The following is a 17,505-nucleotide window of genomic DNA, read 5'->3' as shown; positions in this document are numbered from 1 at the left end:
AGTGGGATTAGTTTGGGGATTGATACAGGGCTATGGGGAGAGGGCAGGGCAGTGGGATTAGTTTGGGATTGAGAAAGGGCTATGGGGAGAGGGTGGGGCAGTGGGATTAGTTTGGGATTGATACAGGGCTATGGGTAGAGAGCGGGGCAGTGGGATTAGTTTGGGGATTGATACAGGGCAATGGGGAGAGAGCGGGGCAGTGGGATTAGTTTGGGGATTGATGCAGGGCTATGGGGAGAGGGCAGGGCAGTGGGATTAGTTTGAGATTGATATAGAGCTATGGGGAGAGGGTGGGGCAGTGGGATTAGTTTGGGATTGATACAGGGCTATGGGGAGAGAGCAGGGCAGTGGGATTAGTTTGGGATTGATACAGGGCTATGGGGAAAGAGCGGGGCAGTGGGATTAGTCTTGGATTGATACAGGGCTATGGGGAGAGAGCGGGGCAGTGGGATTCGTTTGGGGATTGATACAGGGCTATGGGGAGAGAGCGGGGCAGTGGGATTAGTTTGGGGATTGATACAGGGCTACGGGGAGAGAGCGGGGCAGTGGGATTAGTTTGGGGATTGATACAGGGCTACGGGGAGAGAGCGGGGCAGTGGGATTAGTTTGGGGATTGATACAGGGCTACGGGGAGAGAGCGGGGCAGTGGGATTAGTTTGGGGATTGATACAGGGCTACGGGGAGAGAGCGGGGCAGTGGGATTAGTTTGGGGATTGATACAGGGCCATGGGGAGAGAGCGGGGCAGTAGGATTAGTTTGGGGATTGATACAGGGCCCTGGGGAGAGAGCGGGGCAGTGGGATTCGTTTGGGGATTGATACAGGGCTATGGCGAGAGAGCGGGGCAGTGGGATTAGTTTGGGGATTGATACAGGGCTATGGGGAGGGAGCGGGGCAGTGGGATTAGTTTGGGGATTGATACAGAGCCATGGGGAGAGAGCGGGGCAGTGGGATTAGTTTGGGGATTGATACAGGGTTATGGGGAGAGAGCGGGGCAGTGGGATTAGTTTGGGGATTGATACAGGGCTATGGGGAGGGAGTGGGGCAGTGGGATTAGTTTGGGGATTGATACAGGGCCATGGGGAGAGAGCTCGGCAGTAGGATTAGTTTGGGGATTGATACAGGGCCATGGGGAGAGAGCGGGGCAGTGGGATTAGTTTGGGGATTGATACAGGGCTATGGGGAGAGAGCGGGGCAGTGGGATTAGTTTGGGGATTGATACAAGGCCATGGGGAGAGAGCGGGGCAGTGGGATTAGTTTGGGTTTGATACAGGGCTATGGGGAGAGGGCGGGGCAGTGGGATTAGTTTGGGGGTTGATACAGGGCTATGGGGAGAGGGCGGGGCAGTGGGATTAGTTTGAGATTGATATAGAGCTATGGGGAGAGGGATTAGTTTGAGATTGATATAGAGCTATGGGGAGAGGGTGGGGCAGTGGGATTAGTTTGGGATTGATACAGGGCTATGGGGAGAGAGCGGGGCAGTGGGATTAGTTTGGGAATTGATACAGGGCTATGGGGAGGGAGCGGGGCAGTGGGATTAGTCTTGGATTGATAGAGGGCTATGGGGAGAGAGCGGGGCAGTGGGATAAGTTTGGGGATTGATACAGGGCCATGGGGAGAGAGCAGGGCAGTAGGATTAGTTTGGGGATTGATACAGGGCCATGGGGAGAGAGCGGGGCAGTGGGATTAGTTTGGGGATTGATACAGGGCTATGGGGAGAGAGCGGGGCAGTGCGATTAGTTTGGGGATTGATACAGGGCTATGGGGAGAGGGCGGGGCAATGGGATTAGTTTGGGGATTGATACAGGGCTACGGGGAGAGAGCGGGGCAGTGGGACTAGTTTGGGGATTGATACAGGGCCATGGGGAGAGAGCGGCGCAGTGGGATTAGTTTGGGGATTGATATAGGGCCATGGGGAGAGAGCGGGGCAGTGGGATTAGTTTGAGGATTGATACAGGGCTATGGGGAGAGGGCAGGGCAATGGGATTAGTTTGGGGATTGATACAGGGCTACGGGGAGAGAGCGGGGCAGTGGGATTAGTTTGGGATTGATACAGGGCTATGGGGAGAGAGCGGGGCAGTGGGATTAGTCTTGGATTGATACAGGGCTATGGGGAGAGAGCGGGGCAGTGGGATTAGTTTGGGGATTGATACAGGGCTATGGGGAGAGAGCGGAGCAGTGGGATTAGTTTGGGGATTGATACAGGGCTATGGGGAGAGAGCCGGGCAGTGGGATTAGTTTGGGGATTGATACAGGGCTATGGGGAGAGAGCGGGGCAGTGGGATTAGTTTGGGGATTGATACAGGGCTATGGGGAGGGAGCGGGGCAGTGGGATTAGTTTGGGGATTGATAGAGGGCCATGGGGAGAGAGCGGGGCAGTGGGATAAGTTTGGGGATTGATACAGGGCCATGGGGAGAGAGCGGGGCAGTAGGATTAGTTTGGGGATTGATACAGGGCCATGGGGAGAGAGCGGGGCAGTGGGATTAGTTTGGGGATTGATACAGGGCTACGGGTAGAGAGCGGGGCAGTGGGACTAGTTTGGGGATTGATACAGGGCCATGGGGAGAGAGCGGGGCAGTGGGATTAGTTTGGGGATTGATATAGGGCCATGGGGAGAGAGCGGGGCAGTGGGATTAGTTTGAGGATTGATACAGGGCCATGGGGAGAGAGCGGGGCTGTGGGATTAGTTTGGGGATTGATACAGGGCTATGGGGAGAGGGCAGGGCAGTGGGATTAGTTTGGGATTGATATAGGGCTATGGGGAGAGGGTGGGGCAGTGGGATTAGTTTGGGGATTGATACAGGGCTATGGGGAGAGGGCAGGGCAGTGGGATTAGTTTGGGATTGATATAGGGCTATGGGGAGAGGGTGGGGCAGTGGGATTCGTTTGGGATTGATACAGGGCTATGGGGAGAGAGCGGGGCAGTGGGATTAGTTTGGGGATTGATACAGGGCTATGTGGAGAGGGCGGGGCAGTGGGATTAGTTTGGGGATTGATACAGGGCTATGGGGAGAGGGCGGGGCAGTGGGATTAGTTTGGGATTGATACAGGGCTATGGGGAGAGAGCAGGGCAGTGGGATTAGTTTGGGATTGATACAGGGCTATGGGGAGAGAGCGGGGCATTGGGATTAGTCTTGGATTGATACAGGGCTATGGGGAGAGAGCGGGGCAGTGGGATTAGTTTGGGGATTGATACAGGGCTATGGGGAGAGAGCGGGGCAGTGGGATTAGTTTGGGGATTGATACAGGGCTATGGGGAGAGAGCGGGGCAGTGGGATTAGTTTGGGGATTGATACAGGGCCATGGGGAGAGAGCGGGGCAGTGGGATTAGTTTGGGGATGGTTACAGGGCCATGGGGAGAGAGCGGGGCAGTAGGATTAGTTTGGGGATTGATACACGGCCATGGGGAGAGAGCGGGGCAGTGGGATTAGTTTGGGGATTGATACAGGGCTATGGCGAGAGAGCGGGGCAGTGGGATTAGTTTGGGGATTGATACAGGGCTACGGGGAGAAAGCGGGGCAGTGGGATTAGTTTGGGGATTGATACAGGGCCATGGGGAGAGAGCGGGGCAGTGGGATTAGTTTGGGGATTGATACAGGGCCATGGGGAGAGAGCGGGGCAGTAGAATTAGTTTGGGGATTAATACAGGGCCATGGGGAGAGAGCGGGGCAGTGGGATTAGTTTGGGGACTGATACAGGGCTTTGGGGAGAGAGCGGGGCAGTGGGATTAGTTTGGGGATTGATACAGGGCCATGGGGAGAGAGCGGGGCAGTGGGATTAGTTTGGGGATTGATACAGGGCTATGGGGAGAGAGCGGGGCAGTGGGATTTGTTTGGGGATTGATACAGGGCTATGCGGAGAGGGCGGGGCAGTTGGATTCATTTGGGGATTTATACAGGGCCATGGGGAGAGAGCGGGGCAGTGGGATTAGTTTGGGGATTGATACAGGGCTATGTGGAGAGGGCGGGGCAGTGGGATTAGTTTGGGATTGATGCAGGGCCATGGGGAGAGAGCGGGGCAGTGGGATTAGTTTGGGGATTTATACAGGGCCATGGGGAGAGAGCGGGGCAGTGGGAATAGTTTGGGGATTGATACAGGGCTATGCGGAGAGGGCGGGGCAGTGGGATTAGTTTGGGGATTGATACAGGGGTATGCGGAGAGGGCGGGGCAGTGGGATTAGTTTGGGGATTGATACAGGGCTATGCGGAGAGGGCGGGGCAGTGGGATTAGTTTGGGGATTGATACAGGGCTATGCGGAGAGGGCGGGGCAGTGGGATTAGTTTGGGGATTGATACAGGGCCATGGGGAGAGAGCGGGGCAGTGGGACTAATTGGACAGCTCTAGCAAAGAGCCGGCACAGAAATGATGGACCGAATGGCCTCCTTTTGTGCTGTAAACTTGCATGATGTCTATTATTCTAATACTGCAGGAACTCAGTTTCCCTTTCACAGTGAGTAACATTGTCTGTACACTTGCTCCTGTCTGTGTCACTCTGTTGAGAGTAAATGAAGATTTGAACAGGGGTGGGGTAGCAGTAATGGAGATCCACCTGGGATGCTGCTTGAACCTGAAGGAGTTTCTTCTGAAGCACAGAGGGGTCCAGGTGCCTCAACACTTTGCTGCTGGTCAGCAATTTCTGAACTGTCTCCATATTCCTCTCTGCTGCAGCCACAGATTTTTTGCATTTTTCTTGGCAAGTTGTCAGCTCCTACAGAGGTGAAAAAAGGGCAGAAGTTTCAGTTTCAGGAGATCGTCGTCAAACTCTGCATAGAGACAGAATCTCTACCAACCTGGTGTTTAATCTTGAAACTGTCCACGGAGTGGCCTTCAGCTTCTCCGGCCGAGGTGATCAGATTGGCTGTATTCAGCGACTCATAGAAAGCTGTGATTTGATTCTCCAGCTCGTCCAATGGAGTTAGCAACTGCTGAGCTTCCAGGAGCAAGCACTGACAGCGCTCTCGAACCTGTACAAAACAGCAGACCAGGCAAGAATTGAGTACAGACCTCAGCCAGGCAATACATATACAACGAGGCTCTTTTTCAAAGTCAAATAGCATACTGAATATTTATGTTGGTACAGTGAGCTTGAACACTGTCCTTTTACATCTGTGACCTAGGGTTTTAAATTCAGCCCAAAGTCATTGGCTAAAACTTTCTTCTCCCTCCTGACTGTAAGTATTCCATAAATGTTAGTTTGGTTCAGTAATAACGTCACCACTTCTAACACTGACAGTTGTGGGCTCGAGCCCCACTCCAGGGACATGAGCACATAATCTAGGCTGGCACTCAAGTACAGTACCGAGGGAGTGCAACACTGTCGGAGTGGCAATACTGAGGGAGTGCTGCACAGTTAGAGGGGCAGTACTGAGGGAGTGCTGCACTCAGAGGGGAAGTACTGAGGGAGCGCTGAACTGTCGGAAGGGCAGTACTGAGGGAGTGCAACACTGTCAGAGGGGCAGTACTGAGGGAGTGCAGTACTGAGGGAGTGCTGCACAGTCAGAGAGGCAGTACTGAGGGAGTGCTGCACTGTTGGGGGGGCAGTACTGAGGGAGTGCTGCACTGTCGGAGGGGCAATACTGAGGGAGTGCTGCACTGTCGGAGGGGCAGTACTGAGGGAGTGCTGCACTGTCGGAGGTGCCATCTCTCAGGTGAGATACTAAAAGGGGGTCCCATCTGCCAGTTCAGGTGGGTGGTAAAGATCCCACGGCACTATTCGAAGAAGAGCAGAAGAGTTTTCCTGGTGTCCTGGCCAATATTTATCCCTCAACTTAACACAGAGTAACAGCTCATTCATCTCATTTGCAGTCTGTGGGAATTGGCTGCCTTGTTGTCCTACAAAACAACAGTGACTATACTTCAAAAGTAATTCAATGCTCTTACTTTTATTAGCTGATCCTTAACGGTCGACATTGTGGACAGCATCTGCGTCACTTCATCCTGGGGCGTGTCCTTTGTTAACTGTTGAGCTGTCTTGGAAACCAGTTTGTACTGAGCTTCCATTATTGGCACCTTTTGCTTTATTACCTGCACAGCACACCAGAAACACAAATAATAGCTTGTGACAATCTAATAGGTCATCCAGCAAACAGCTCTTTGAAACCAAAGTCAATGAAGTAAGGCGTTGACATTGGGCAGGAAGCTCTTTTTACAAAGGTCTGCCCTTGTAATTTAGTGAATCGGTGTGGTTCGCTTTATTGTACACTTCAGATCAACAGCTACGTCAACATTAGTACCAACTGTGTAAAGTCTTCCTAACCATGCATCAATGATAGAAACCCAAACTATCGCTGAGGACCTTCATTGAACAGGCACCCAGTCTGTCACCATTGGGATTTTCTGTGTCTCTGCAGAAAGTCCCCTCTCCGTGTAATAATATCATGGGGGGGGGGGTAATTGTATGAACCCCTCCCCCTGCCCACACACACACACACACATACATACACACATGTATACACAAAGGTACTTGTGCATACACACACATACACATTCTCTGCAAATGTGCCAATCATAGAGAGGTGTTTCACTGCAGCCCATTTGTTATTTGGCTTTTAAGGAATATTCTTCCTCAATTTCTTCGTATCTGCTACTTAATTGAAATTATTACCTCAATATTTTAGATACAACTTTCTACACAAAATAAAATTACATCCAACAATTATCTCGGTGCAATGTTGTTTCTCTCTCTCCAGTTCTCACTTTATTCCATCCTGACAAAGGTCCTGTACCTAATCCTCCACTCACCATTTAAAAACACCCCAGGTTAGATTTTCAACTCACTGCCCAGGTGTAAAACTGATGTTGCGGATCGGCCGCCCATTACAGAAACTGCCCAATTCTCATTTCCTTTGAAACCCAGTTTTGCACCCCAGTGCCAAGTTGAAAACCTGCCCCGCTCTCTCGACGTACGGAGTCCTGTACCTCCATATCTTGGACATAAGTTTTGACGTTTAAGAAAGACACATCCACAGGGGAGATTTGTTTTGCGTTCGCTGTCTCTACGAAGCTCTTCAGAGCAGACACTCCATCCAGATACTCCTTCTTTAGTTTGTCCACTTCATCTGCCCGTGCGTACTGCAAACAGGAACACATCATCACACAGCTGGGATTATTGAAAGCACTCACATCCTGCAGTAACAGAGCACAGTACAGTGCTGCCTTCTGGCGGGTTAGACTGGAGGCTTCAAGGACATTTTATAACACATCCCATTGATATACAAATACTAAGAAATCATTTATCTGCAAAGTGAACTGGTAACTGAGGCAGCTAGCAGGAGCTCCTAATTCTGTGGATTGTCAATAGGAGAATGGGCAGCCATGGTTATAGAATAGGAGAATGGGCAGCCATGGATATAGAATAGGAGAATGGGCAGTCATGGTTATAGGAGAATGGGCAGCCATGGTTATAGAATAGGAGAATGGGCAGCGATGGTTATAGAATAGGAGAATGGGCAGCCATGGTTATAGAATAGGAGAATGGGCAGCCATAGTTATAGAATAGGAGAATGGGCAGCCATGGTTATAGAATAGGAGAATGGGCAGCCATGGTTATAGAATAGGAGAATGGGCAGCCATGGTTATAGAATAGGAGAATGGGCAGCCATGGTTATAGAATAGGAGAATGGGCAGCCATGGTTATAGGAGAATGGGCAGCCATGGTTATAGAATAGGAGAATGGGCAGCGATGGTTATAGAATAGGAGAATGGGCAGCCATGGTTATAGAATAGGAGAATGGGCAGCCATAGTTATAGAATAGGAGAATGGGCAGCGATGGTTATAGAATAGGAGAATGGGCAGCGATGGTTATAGAATAGGAGAATGGGCAGTGATAGTTATAGAATAGGAGAATGGGCAGCGATGGTTATAGAATAGGAGAATGGGCAGCGATGGTTATAGAATAGGAGAATGGGCAGCGGTGGTTATAGAATAGGAGAATGGGCAGCGATGGTTACAGAATAGGAGAATGGGCAGCGATGGTTATAGAATAGGAGAATGGGCAGCGATGGTTATAGAATAGGAGAATGGGCAGCCATGGTTATAGAATAGGAGAATGGGCAGCCATGGTTATAGAATAGGAGAATGGGCAGCGATGGTTATAAAATAGGAGAATGGGCAGCGATGGTTATAGAATAGGAGAATGGGCAGCGATGGTTATAAAATAAGAGAATGGGCAGCGATGGTTATAGAATAGGAGAATGGGCATCGAGCAAAGTCCAGGGCAGAACGTCCAAGGTAGGAACCAGAGAATGCAACCAGTTCTAAGGGCTATGGCTGAAGGGAAAGGGACTTAATGTGTGCTGCTGGGCTGGTTGAGTGACCAGAGTTCAGAATGGCTATCAATTGGGCTTCTGCGTGTAGACCCGAGAACTGGATGGAGGACAGTCATCTGTTACTCTTCTAACATCAGCTTCAGTCTGACCTCCTCCCTCCCTCAGAATTCTGCATTCCTCCAATCTGGCCTCTTGTGCATCCCCGATTTCCTTTGCCCCACCATTGGTGGCTGTGCCTTCAGCTGTCTAGTCCCTAAGCTCTGGAATTCCCTCCCTAAACCTCTCCGCCTCTCTAACTTTCCTCCTTTAAGCCCTCCTTAAACCTACCTCTTTGACCAAGCTTTTGGTCATCTGTCCTAATATCTCCTTATGTGGCTTGGTGTCAAATTTTGCCTGATAATTGCTCCGGTGAAGCACCTTGGGATGTTTTACTATGTTAAAGGCGCTATTTCAATTCAGATTTCCAGCATCTGCAGTATTTTGCTTTTATTTAAATGCAAGTTGCTGTTGGAAGATGTAATTCTCGCCCAATCGTCACTGTGGATATGCATGGTGTGAAACAACAATAAAACATTGAGTTTAATTATTACCTGGTGCATAACTAAACAGTGGCATCCATTAATTGGGACAAAATGGTTCCCACCAAAGTATCCTGATTAAACAGCTACTTCTAATCATTGCTCAGAACTTCTTTTGGTGGGCAGTAAATTATATACTATTTCCTCTCTTGAAAGCTGCCAGAGTGGTGTGAAAACCCAACTATTTTTTTCCAGGAAGTGAGCCAGCCACGCCTCCTCGGGTCTGGGCATACATGTGACTCCAGTCCCACACAACGTGCTTGGCTTTAAATGTCATCTGAAGTGACCCAGCAAGCCACTCAATTGTGAAAAGAAACACAGTTGCAAGAAGAAGGTCCAACATCATTTCCTCAGGGCAACTAGGGATGGGCAATAATTGCTGGCCCTGCCAGCGATGCCCACATCCTGAGAACAAGTAGTAAAACAACATGATGGCCTCTCTACTCTTTGTACAGCAATTGAGCACAAATCCTAGTAACCTGCAGGTTGCTCCTGTCTCCTGTGTTGCACGTTTCTCGGTACTGAGCACAGGTACTTAACTGGGCCATTGAGCACTGCTGGTCTCCAAGATTCTCTGTGATAGTTGATTCTAAAAGGAGGAAAAGATGGATGGAGAACAACTTACGTGTTTCACTTTGACAAAGAGCTCCCTCCAACGTCCATTCAGTAAGAGCAGCTGCTGTTTCAGATCTCGAGAGACCAACTCATCGCACGTCTCGATGAGGAAATTCCCTGCGTCATTCATAATGGAGTGCTGTTGGATCCAGTGAGGGAGATGTCGGAAGAAGTCCTGCAAATGCAAACACATAAGAAATGTAAGAAAGGGAGCGTTAAGTATTAGCTGCTGTAAGTTCTTTCGCAATTGTCCAGTGATAGGACTTCACAGTTTATGTAAAATACAGGAAACACAGCAATGGTTGGCCCAGCGCAAAACCTTCTTAAAGTGTCAGCTCAGCTCTAGGTGCTGGCACTTAGAGTCAGAAAGCCCCGCTCCAGTGCTTGAGCCGATAGCCGTAGTTTTATGCAACAGCACAGTACTGAGGGAGTGCTGCATAGTCGGAGGTTCCGTCCTTCAGAGGAACCACACCGAGGTCCCGTCTGTGTGGCAGAGGTGGACCCAAGGCACCATTTGAAGAAAAGCACAGAGTTCTCTCCCGTGCCCTGGGCCAACATTCTTCCCTCAACCACCACCAAAAACAGATGAACTGGTCATTCGTCCAACCGCTATTTGTGGGATCTTGCTGTGCACACTGCGGCCATTGTATCTGCCTGCACAACAACAGTGGTTGCACTTCAAAGTCATTCCTTGTGCAAAGAACATTGAGATGGTTGTGAGAGATCGGTACAGTGCTACTTAAATGCATGTATTTTCCTTTAATCTTTCAAGCTAGGGTTAGAATTTCCGCTTCGGGCGGCAATCGGCCGTCCATGATGACATAAAAATATGTGACACGTCTCACATGGAGCGCACACATCATGCAACGTGCGTGAGGGAGTCGTTTTTTGCTGATCTTTACTGATCCCGATACAAGCTCACTATTGCCCCATACCAACTCACTATTACCCTATACCAGCTCATTATTACCCTATACCAGCTGACAGCTCACTGTTGCCCCATACTAGCTCACTATTGCCCCATACCAACTCACTATTGCCCCTATACCAACTCAATATTACCCTATACCAGCTTACTGTTGCCCTCTATATAAACTCACTATTATCCCTTACCTGCTCACTGTTGCCACATACTAGCTCACTACTGCCCCTATACTAGCTCACTATTAATGCTATATCACTATACCAACTCACTGTTACCCTATACCAGCTCACTATTGCCCCTATACCAGCTCACTATTGCCCCACACTAGCTCACTTTTTCATGACACTGATGTTTAGGTTGTTTAAAAAATAATTACTAAAACTGTTCTACAGTGGCAGAGTATCTATCGGAGCTCTGCAGATTTTACTAATGCCGTATTGTCAAGCTCTACCTTCTTGGCAAGTTCCGGTTGGTTCAGCATCTTCTCTGCATCCTCCAGCCAGGCCTGCAGGCCTGCCACTGTACTGCTGTACTTGTCCCAGTTGGTAACCACCTCTTCCAGCATGCTCCTGACACTACGCACCTCCACAGACAGATTCCGCCACTGTACCATCGAATCAGTCAGGAACTTGTTGACGTTCTCTCTCTCTTCAGCTGCAGGAAGCAGAAATAACAGGGTGAGATCCCAAACAGAGGAAGTGGGTGGGGATGTCAATCATCGGAGCGTTCAACCGGCGCGGGAATAAAATCGGCTTCAACAACTGTCCGATTACCTGAATCCTGGACTTTCAAATACGTATCGGTCGCCTGCTTCAGAGACTGGAAGGTGGCCTCATAGTGGCCAAAAAACTTGTTGCCCTCGACAAATGACTGCAGAGAAAGATCAAAGGTGTCAGAGAGATTTGGCTGTCCAAGTACACAGACCACTAAAAGCCAGTGGATAGGTACAGAAAGTAATCATAAAAAATCTAACGGCATGTTGACCTTTATCTCAAGAGAGCTGGAATACAAAGGGCAGGAAGTGAAGCTTCAGTTGTAAAGAGTCTCAAAAGCTTTTTGGGGGAGAGAGTTCCAGATTTCCACTACCCTTTGTGTGAAGAGGTGCTTCCTGACATCACCCCGGAACAGCCTAGCTCTAATTTTAAGCTTATGCCCCCTTGTTCTGGATTCCCCCACCAGAGGAAATAGTTTCTCTCTATCTACCCTATCATATCCTTTAATCATCTTAAACACCTCAATTAGATCAGCCCTTAATCTTCTATACTCAAGGGAATACAAGCCCAGTCTATGCAACCTGTCCTCATAATTTAACCCTTTTGCCTGGGTAGCATTCTGCTGAATCTGTGCTGCACCCCCTCCAAGGCCCATATATCCTTCCTGAGGGGCGGTGCCCAGAACTGAACACAGTAACTCCAGATAGGGTCTAACTAGTGCTTTATATGACTGGAGCTAAAGCAGGTTAATGGAGTTGAGGTCAGCAGAGCAGGCCCGAGGGGCTGAAAGGCCCAATGAAAGTTCCTATGTCAGGTGAAACAGCCATCAGCCATCCTGTCTAAGCCTTACGTGAAACCGGACACAATTACAGTATCATTTTACTTTTTATTCTCAGGATGTGGGTGGCACTGGCAAAGGCACATTCATTGCCCAACCCTCGCTACCCTGAGGAGCTGGTGGTGGGCCTTCTGCTTGACCACAGCAGAGGGTATTACAAGTCAACCACATAGTGTGGGACTGGGGTCACATGTAGGCCCAGACCGGGTAAGGACGGCAGGTTCTCTTCTCTGAAGGATATTAGTGAACCACTTGGGTTTATAATAACAATCTTGCAGATTTCATGGTAATTTTTCTGGTGCCAGCCTCAAATTAGCAGATTTATTTAATTTAATTTCACAATTTTCCCATGGTGGGATCTGAACTCACTGGTTGCCAATCTTACAGCACAGCCATTAACTACGTTACAGTACATGTGGGCTACTGAAATATTCCTCAATGTAATCTTACTGAAATATTCCTCAATATAATCTCACTGAAATATTCCTCAATATAATCTCACTGAAATACTCCTCAATATAATCTCACTGAAATACTCCTCAATATAATCTCACTGAAATACTCCTCAATATAATCTCACTGAAATATTCCTCAATATAATCTCACTGAAATATTCCTCAATATAATCTCACTGAAATATTCCTCAATATAATCTCACTGAAATATTCCTCAATATAATCTCACTGAAATATTCCTCAATATAATCTCACTGAAATACTTCTCAATATAATCTCACTGAAATATTCCTCAATATAATCTCACTGAAATATTCCTCAATATAATCTCACTGAAATATTCCTCAATATAATATCACTGAAATATTCCTCAATATAATCTCACTGAAATATTCCTCAATATAATCTCACTGAAATACTCAATATAATCTCACTGAAATATTCCTCAATATAATCTCACTGAAATATTCCTCAATATAATCTCACTGAAATATTCAATATAATCTCACTGAAATATTCCTCAATATAATTTCACTGAAATATTCCTCAATATAATTTCACTGAAATATTCCTCAATATAATCTCACTGAAATATTCCTCAATATAATCTCACTGAAATATTCCTCAATATAATCTCACTGAAATATTCCTCAATATAATCTCACTGAAATATTCCTCAATATAATCTCACTGAAATATTCCTCAATATAATCTCACTGAAATATTCCTCAATATAATCTCACTGAAATATTCCTCAATATAATCTCACTGAAATATTCCTCAATATAATCTCACTGAAATATTACTTACAATATAATTTTGTAGGAGAAGTTGAACCGATTCTCTCCTGCCGTATTTGATGATCCATGATTTAAGTTTGGTTTCGGCGAGTACCAGGAATGCCAGAAGACGATACTTTAACTCTAGAAAGTCCAGTCTTGTTAAATGGAGCTTGGATTCAGTTGTAATGAAATTAAACCTGGAAAGAGAACGTGAATGTGAGGTAACGCTAGGAACAGACCACGGGCAATGGTCTAGATGCACAATAAGGTGAATAATTAGCTTTACTGCCATTTTAAAAGAAAAAAGCCAGAAAGAACTTGAATTTATATAGCACCTTTTATGACCTCAGGATGTCCCAGAGCACTTTATAGCCAATTCAGTACTTTTTGACGTGTAGACACTGCTGTAATGTAGGAAACGCGGCAGCCAATTTGCGCAAAGCAAAATCCCACAAACTGCAATTAATGGCCAGAACATCTGTTTTGGTGATGTTGGTTGAGGGATAAATATTGGCTAGGCCACCAGGGGGAACTCCCTTGCTTTTCTTCAAAATAGTGCTATGGGATCTTTTATGTCCACCTGAGAGGGCAGACAAGGCCTCGGTTTAACGTCTCATCTGAAAGACAGCATCTATGACAGTGCAGCACTCCCTCAGTACTGCACTGGAGTGTCAGCCTTAGATATTGTGCTCAGGTCTCTGGAGTGGGCCTATGAACCCACAACCTTCTGACTCAGAGGCAAGAGTGCTACCAACTGAGCTATAGATACCACCTTAATACCCATAACAACAACAACAATGTGTATTTATATAGCACCTTTAACATAGTAAAACATCCCAAGGCGCTGCACAGGAGTATTTTAAGACAAAAAAATTGACACCGATCCACATAAGGATAAATTAGGGCAGGTGACCAAAAGCTTGGTCAAAGAGGTAGGTTTTAAGGAGCGTCTTAAAGGAGGAAAGAGAGGTAGCAAGGCAGAGAGGTTTAGGCAGAGAAATCCAGAGTTTAGGGCCTCGACAACAGAAGGCACGGCCACCAATGGTTGAGCGATTATAATCAGGGATCCTCAAGAGGGCAGAATTAGAGGAGCACCGATATCTCGGGGGGGGTTGTGGGGCTGAAGGAGATTACAGTGATAGGGAGGGGCGAGGCCATGGAGGGATTTGAAAACAAGGATGAGAATTTTGAAATCGAGGCGCTGCTTAACCGGGAGCCAATGTAGGTCAGCGAGCACACAGGTGATGGGTGAACGGGACTTGGTGCAAGTTAGGATACGGGCAGCCGAGATTTGGATGACCTCAAGTTTATGTAGGGTGGAATGTGGGAGGCCAGCCAGGGGTGCATTGGAATAGTCAAGTCTAGAGGTAACAAAGGCATGGGTGAGGGTTTCAGCAGTGGATGAGCTGAGGCAAGGGCGGAGACGGGCGATGTTATGGAGGTGGAAATAGGCGGTCTTTGTTATGCTACGGATATGTGGTCGGAAGCTCATTTCAGGGTCAAATATGACACCAAGGTTGCAAACAGTGTGGTTCAGCCTCAGACAGATGCTAGGGAGAGGGATGGAGTCAGTGGCTAGGGAACGGAGTTTGTGGCGGGGACCGAAAACAATGGCTTCGGTCTTCCCAATATTTAATTGGAGAAAATTTTTGCTCATCCAGAACTGTAGAAACTCTACCTAACACTGGACGTAGGAAGCTGCCACCAGGAAGCAGCATGGGCTGTCTACATCAGGGAGTGATGTGGTTTCCATTGGTGCTGATATTGTAAAAGATAAATCCAAATAAAAACCGACTAACATCTAGGCTCAACATTGTTTGGATGAGCCAACATTTATCCCTCAACCAAAACAGATTATCAGGTCGTTATCTCATTGCTGTTTGTGGGATCTTGCTGTGTGCAAATTGGCTGCTGTGTTTGCCTACATTACAACAGCAATTACACTTCTAAAGTATCATTGGTCATGAAACACTTTGGGACGTCCTGAAGATCTGAAAGGTGCTATACAAGTGCAAGATTTCGCTTTCCTTTCTTCCGTAAAGCATCAGCTCGGTATCACCATTTACTCAAATCAGTATTCATTTGGAACATCTCTAGATCAGCCTGAGTGCTGGTCCAAAATGTCAAGTCCCACAAACACACTCCAGGACATGCATCAGTAAACCATGTCATTTTATTTTCAGTGGTACTTGCCCACCCAAGTTGTGTGAAATTTACACATAAAAGGTTACTGTCACTGCAAGGAGAAGGTAAGATTCCCCAACATTTAACCCGGCTCACTGATTTTTAGTCATTGTGCTGACGTAGGTTTAACTAAAGTAACCAAACTGATACTGTGCTCACCGTTCTGCCGCATCTTCCAGCTGATCGGCCGGGATGGGAATCCCGTTCACAGATCCCGCCCTATGGATCTGGTGGAATATTTGTTTATGACTTTCTAAAGCTTTTATAACATCCTAGGGAGGGAACAAATACAAATTGGTCTGTTAATGCTGGGAAATTGTCAGAGCGAAGGTTTATTCTGTACAGTTGCTCATTAGTTCTCGTTAAGGATAAAGCAGCTGCCACTTCTCAGTATTACAAAGGTGTGAATAAATGACATCGCTTCAGGGATTGACTCCAGGTGTGACTCTGGGTGCGACTGTACCTTGAGGAGGCAGGCTAGTCCCAGTCTAGTCCTGGGCTCCACACTGGCTGCAGTATAACTGCAACTGCGACAAGGTAACTGTCTCTGAAGTTGAAACTTAGTTCGACAAAGTTCCAAGGTGCTCCACCAGACAGACTTTAGATTAATGTCAGTGGTAACACTCTCGCCTCTGAGTCAGAAGGTTGTGGGTCTGATGTAGACAACACATACTGCTTCCTGATGGGAGCTTCCTACCTCCAGTGTTGGGTAGAGTATCCTTATGGATGTTAAGGTGGTAGCTGTGGCTTAGTTGGTAGCACCCTCAGAGTCAGAAGGTTGTGGGTTCAAGTCCCTGCTCCAGAGACTTGAGCACATAATCTCGGCTGACACACCAGCGCAGGACTGAGGGAGTGCTGTACTGTCGGAGGTGCCGTCTTTTGGATGAGATGTTAAACCGAGGCCCGCCTGCCCCCTCAGGTGGAAAAGATCCAATGGCACTATTTGAAGAGGAGCAGGAGAGTTCTACTGGTGTCCTGGCCAACATTTATCCTGCAACTAAAAACAGATTAGCTGATCAATCATTTCATTACTGTTTGTGGGACCTTGCTGTGCACAAATCGGCTGCTGCGTTTACCTACAAAATAATGTGACTGGATTTCAAAAGTAATTCATTGGCTGTAAAGCACTTTGGGATGCCCTGGGGATGTTAAAGGCGCTATATAAATTCAAGTTCTTCCTCTAATGTTAACAAAGAAAGAATTGCCCTGACTAGAGGGAACCCAGAGTCACCTGCACTACACACTCTCAAACAGTGCCAGTGGGATGACGATCTGGTAATATTCCCCACCAGGAAAATATATTCTTAGTGTGTTTTAGAAGACCAGGTCACTTGGGGTAACAGCGCAAAGCTGATTCCCTCCCTTTGTTGATCTGGTTAACACCGGCATAGACCTGTTGGGCCGAATGGCCTGATTCTGTGCTGTAAATTCTATGTAACATGGGCCTTAAAATTGCAGAGATAAGACAACTTAAATCTGGTCTTGTGACCCTACAAACACTGAACACTAGAGTTGTGTTGTTATGACATCCATGTGCGCACAATCAATATATCTCGTGGGGCCAACATTGGTTTAATTCAACTCAATACCAACTTGCAACTGTTAATAAAATGTTCACAACCTCCACATTCCCTGTGATAGACACAAACAGTAGAATGTCATGACTGTCATTACAATTCGATACAATAGGAATGGCTCTGCCATTCACACGATCAGGTGCTGTATATAATCTGCAATCGTTACTCAGCAATACCTGTGAGTGGGGAGCTTAAGATCCTGAACAAATCTGGTTTGGATAAGATTTTGCGATTAATGGCAGTGAACCACCAGAAGATCGGGATCGCGTGTCAACCTGGTTCTCCGCCCGGCGCTCCCACGGAGGGAGAGCTGGCACTGCCCAGCGATGTCTCCCAACACTTCCCCCCACCGCAGTCTCACCTTGTGCTGCTCCAGTTTCCTGTGGATGATGTTGGCAGTTTCGTCGTGCGCTTGCTGAACTACAATTTCTTCTGCGAGAATCGCCTCCACTCTGTGCAACCAGGCTCCGATGGTGCCCAGGGGGCCAGGAAGTGATTTGTCCAGCATGATATGCCAATCTAGAAGCTGGGAAAGGCAAACCAAACACTTGACTTGTTTCCTATTAGTTAG

The 17,505-nt window shown here is 47.5% G+C and overlaps 1 protein-coding gene across 12 annotated transcripts in view; it reads right to left on the bottom strand.

Annotated features, from left to right (window-relative positions):
* syne1b (spectrin repeat containing, nuclear envelope 1b) overlaps positions 1-17,505 on the bottom strand; it is an 834,787-nt gene that overhangs the window by 635,317 nt on the left and 181,965 nt on the right. For all 12 annotated transcript variants that reach the window (XM_085981815.1, XM_085981811.1, XM_085981814.1 and 9 more), the window contains 10 exons: positions 17,296-17,460; positions 15,517-15,629; positions 13,202-13,370; positions 11,159-11,255; positions 10,837-11,039; positions 9,471-9,635; positions 6,918-7,070; positions 5,880-6,023; positions 4,790-4,963; positions 4,549-4,707 (listed from right to left, as the gene is read on the bottom strand). In XM_085981815.1, coding sequence (XP_085837941.1) covers positions 4,549-4,707; positions 4,790-4,963; positions 5,880-6,023; positions 6,918-7,070; positions 9,471-9,635; positions 10,837-11,039; positions 11,159-11,255; positions 13,202-13,370; positions 15,517-15,629; positions 17,296-17,460 — 1,542 coding nt within the window. The remainder of the gene's footprint in view (positions 1-4,548; positions 4,708-4,789; positions 4,964-5,879; positions 6,024-6,917; positions 7,071-9,470; positions 9,636-10,836; positions 11,040-11,158; positions 11,256-13,201; positions 13,371-15,516; positions 15,630-17,295; positions 17,461-17,505) is intronic.

Source organism: Somniosus microcephalus, chromosome 3 (assembly GCF_052327205.1).
Source record: "Somniosus microcephalus isolate GS21.2 chromosome 3, FLI_Smic_1.0, whole genome shotgun sequence".
Classification (NCBI taxonomy): Eukaryota; Metazoa; Chordata; class Chondrichthyes; order Squaliformes; family Somniosidae; genus Somniosus; species Somniosus microcephalus.
Note: the sequence above shows the minus strand (reverse complement) of the source record. Positions and strands in the feature narration are given on the sequence as shown.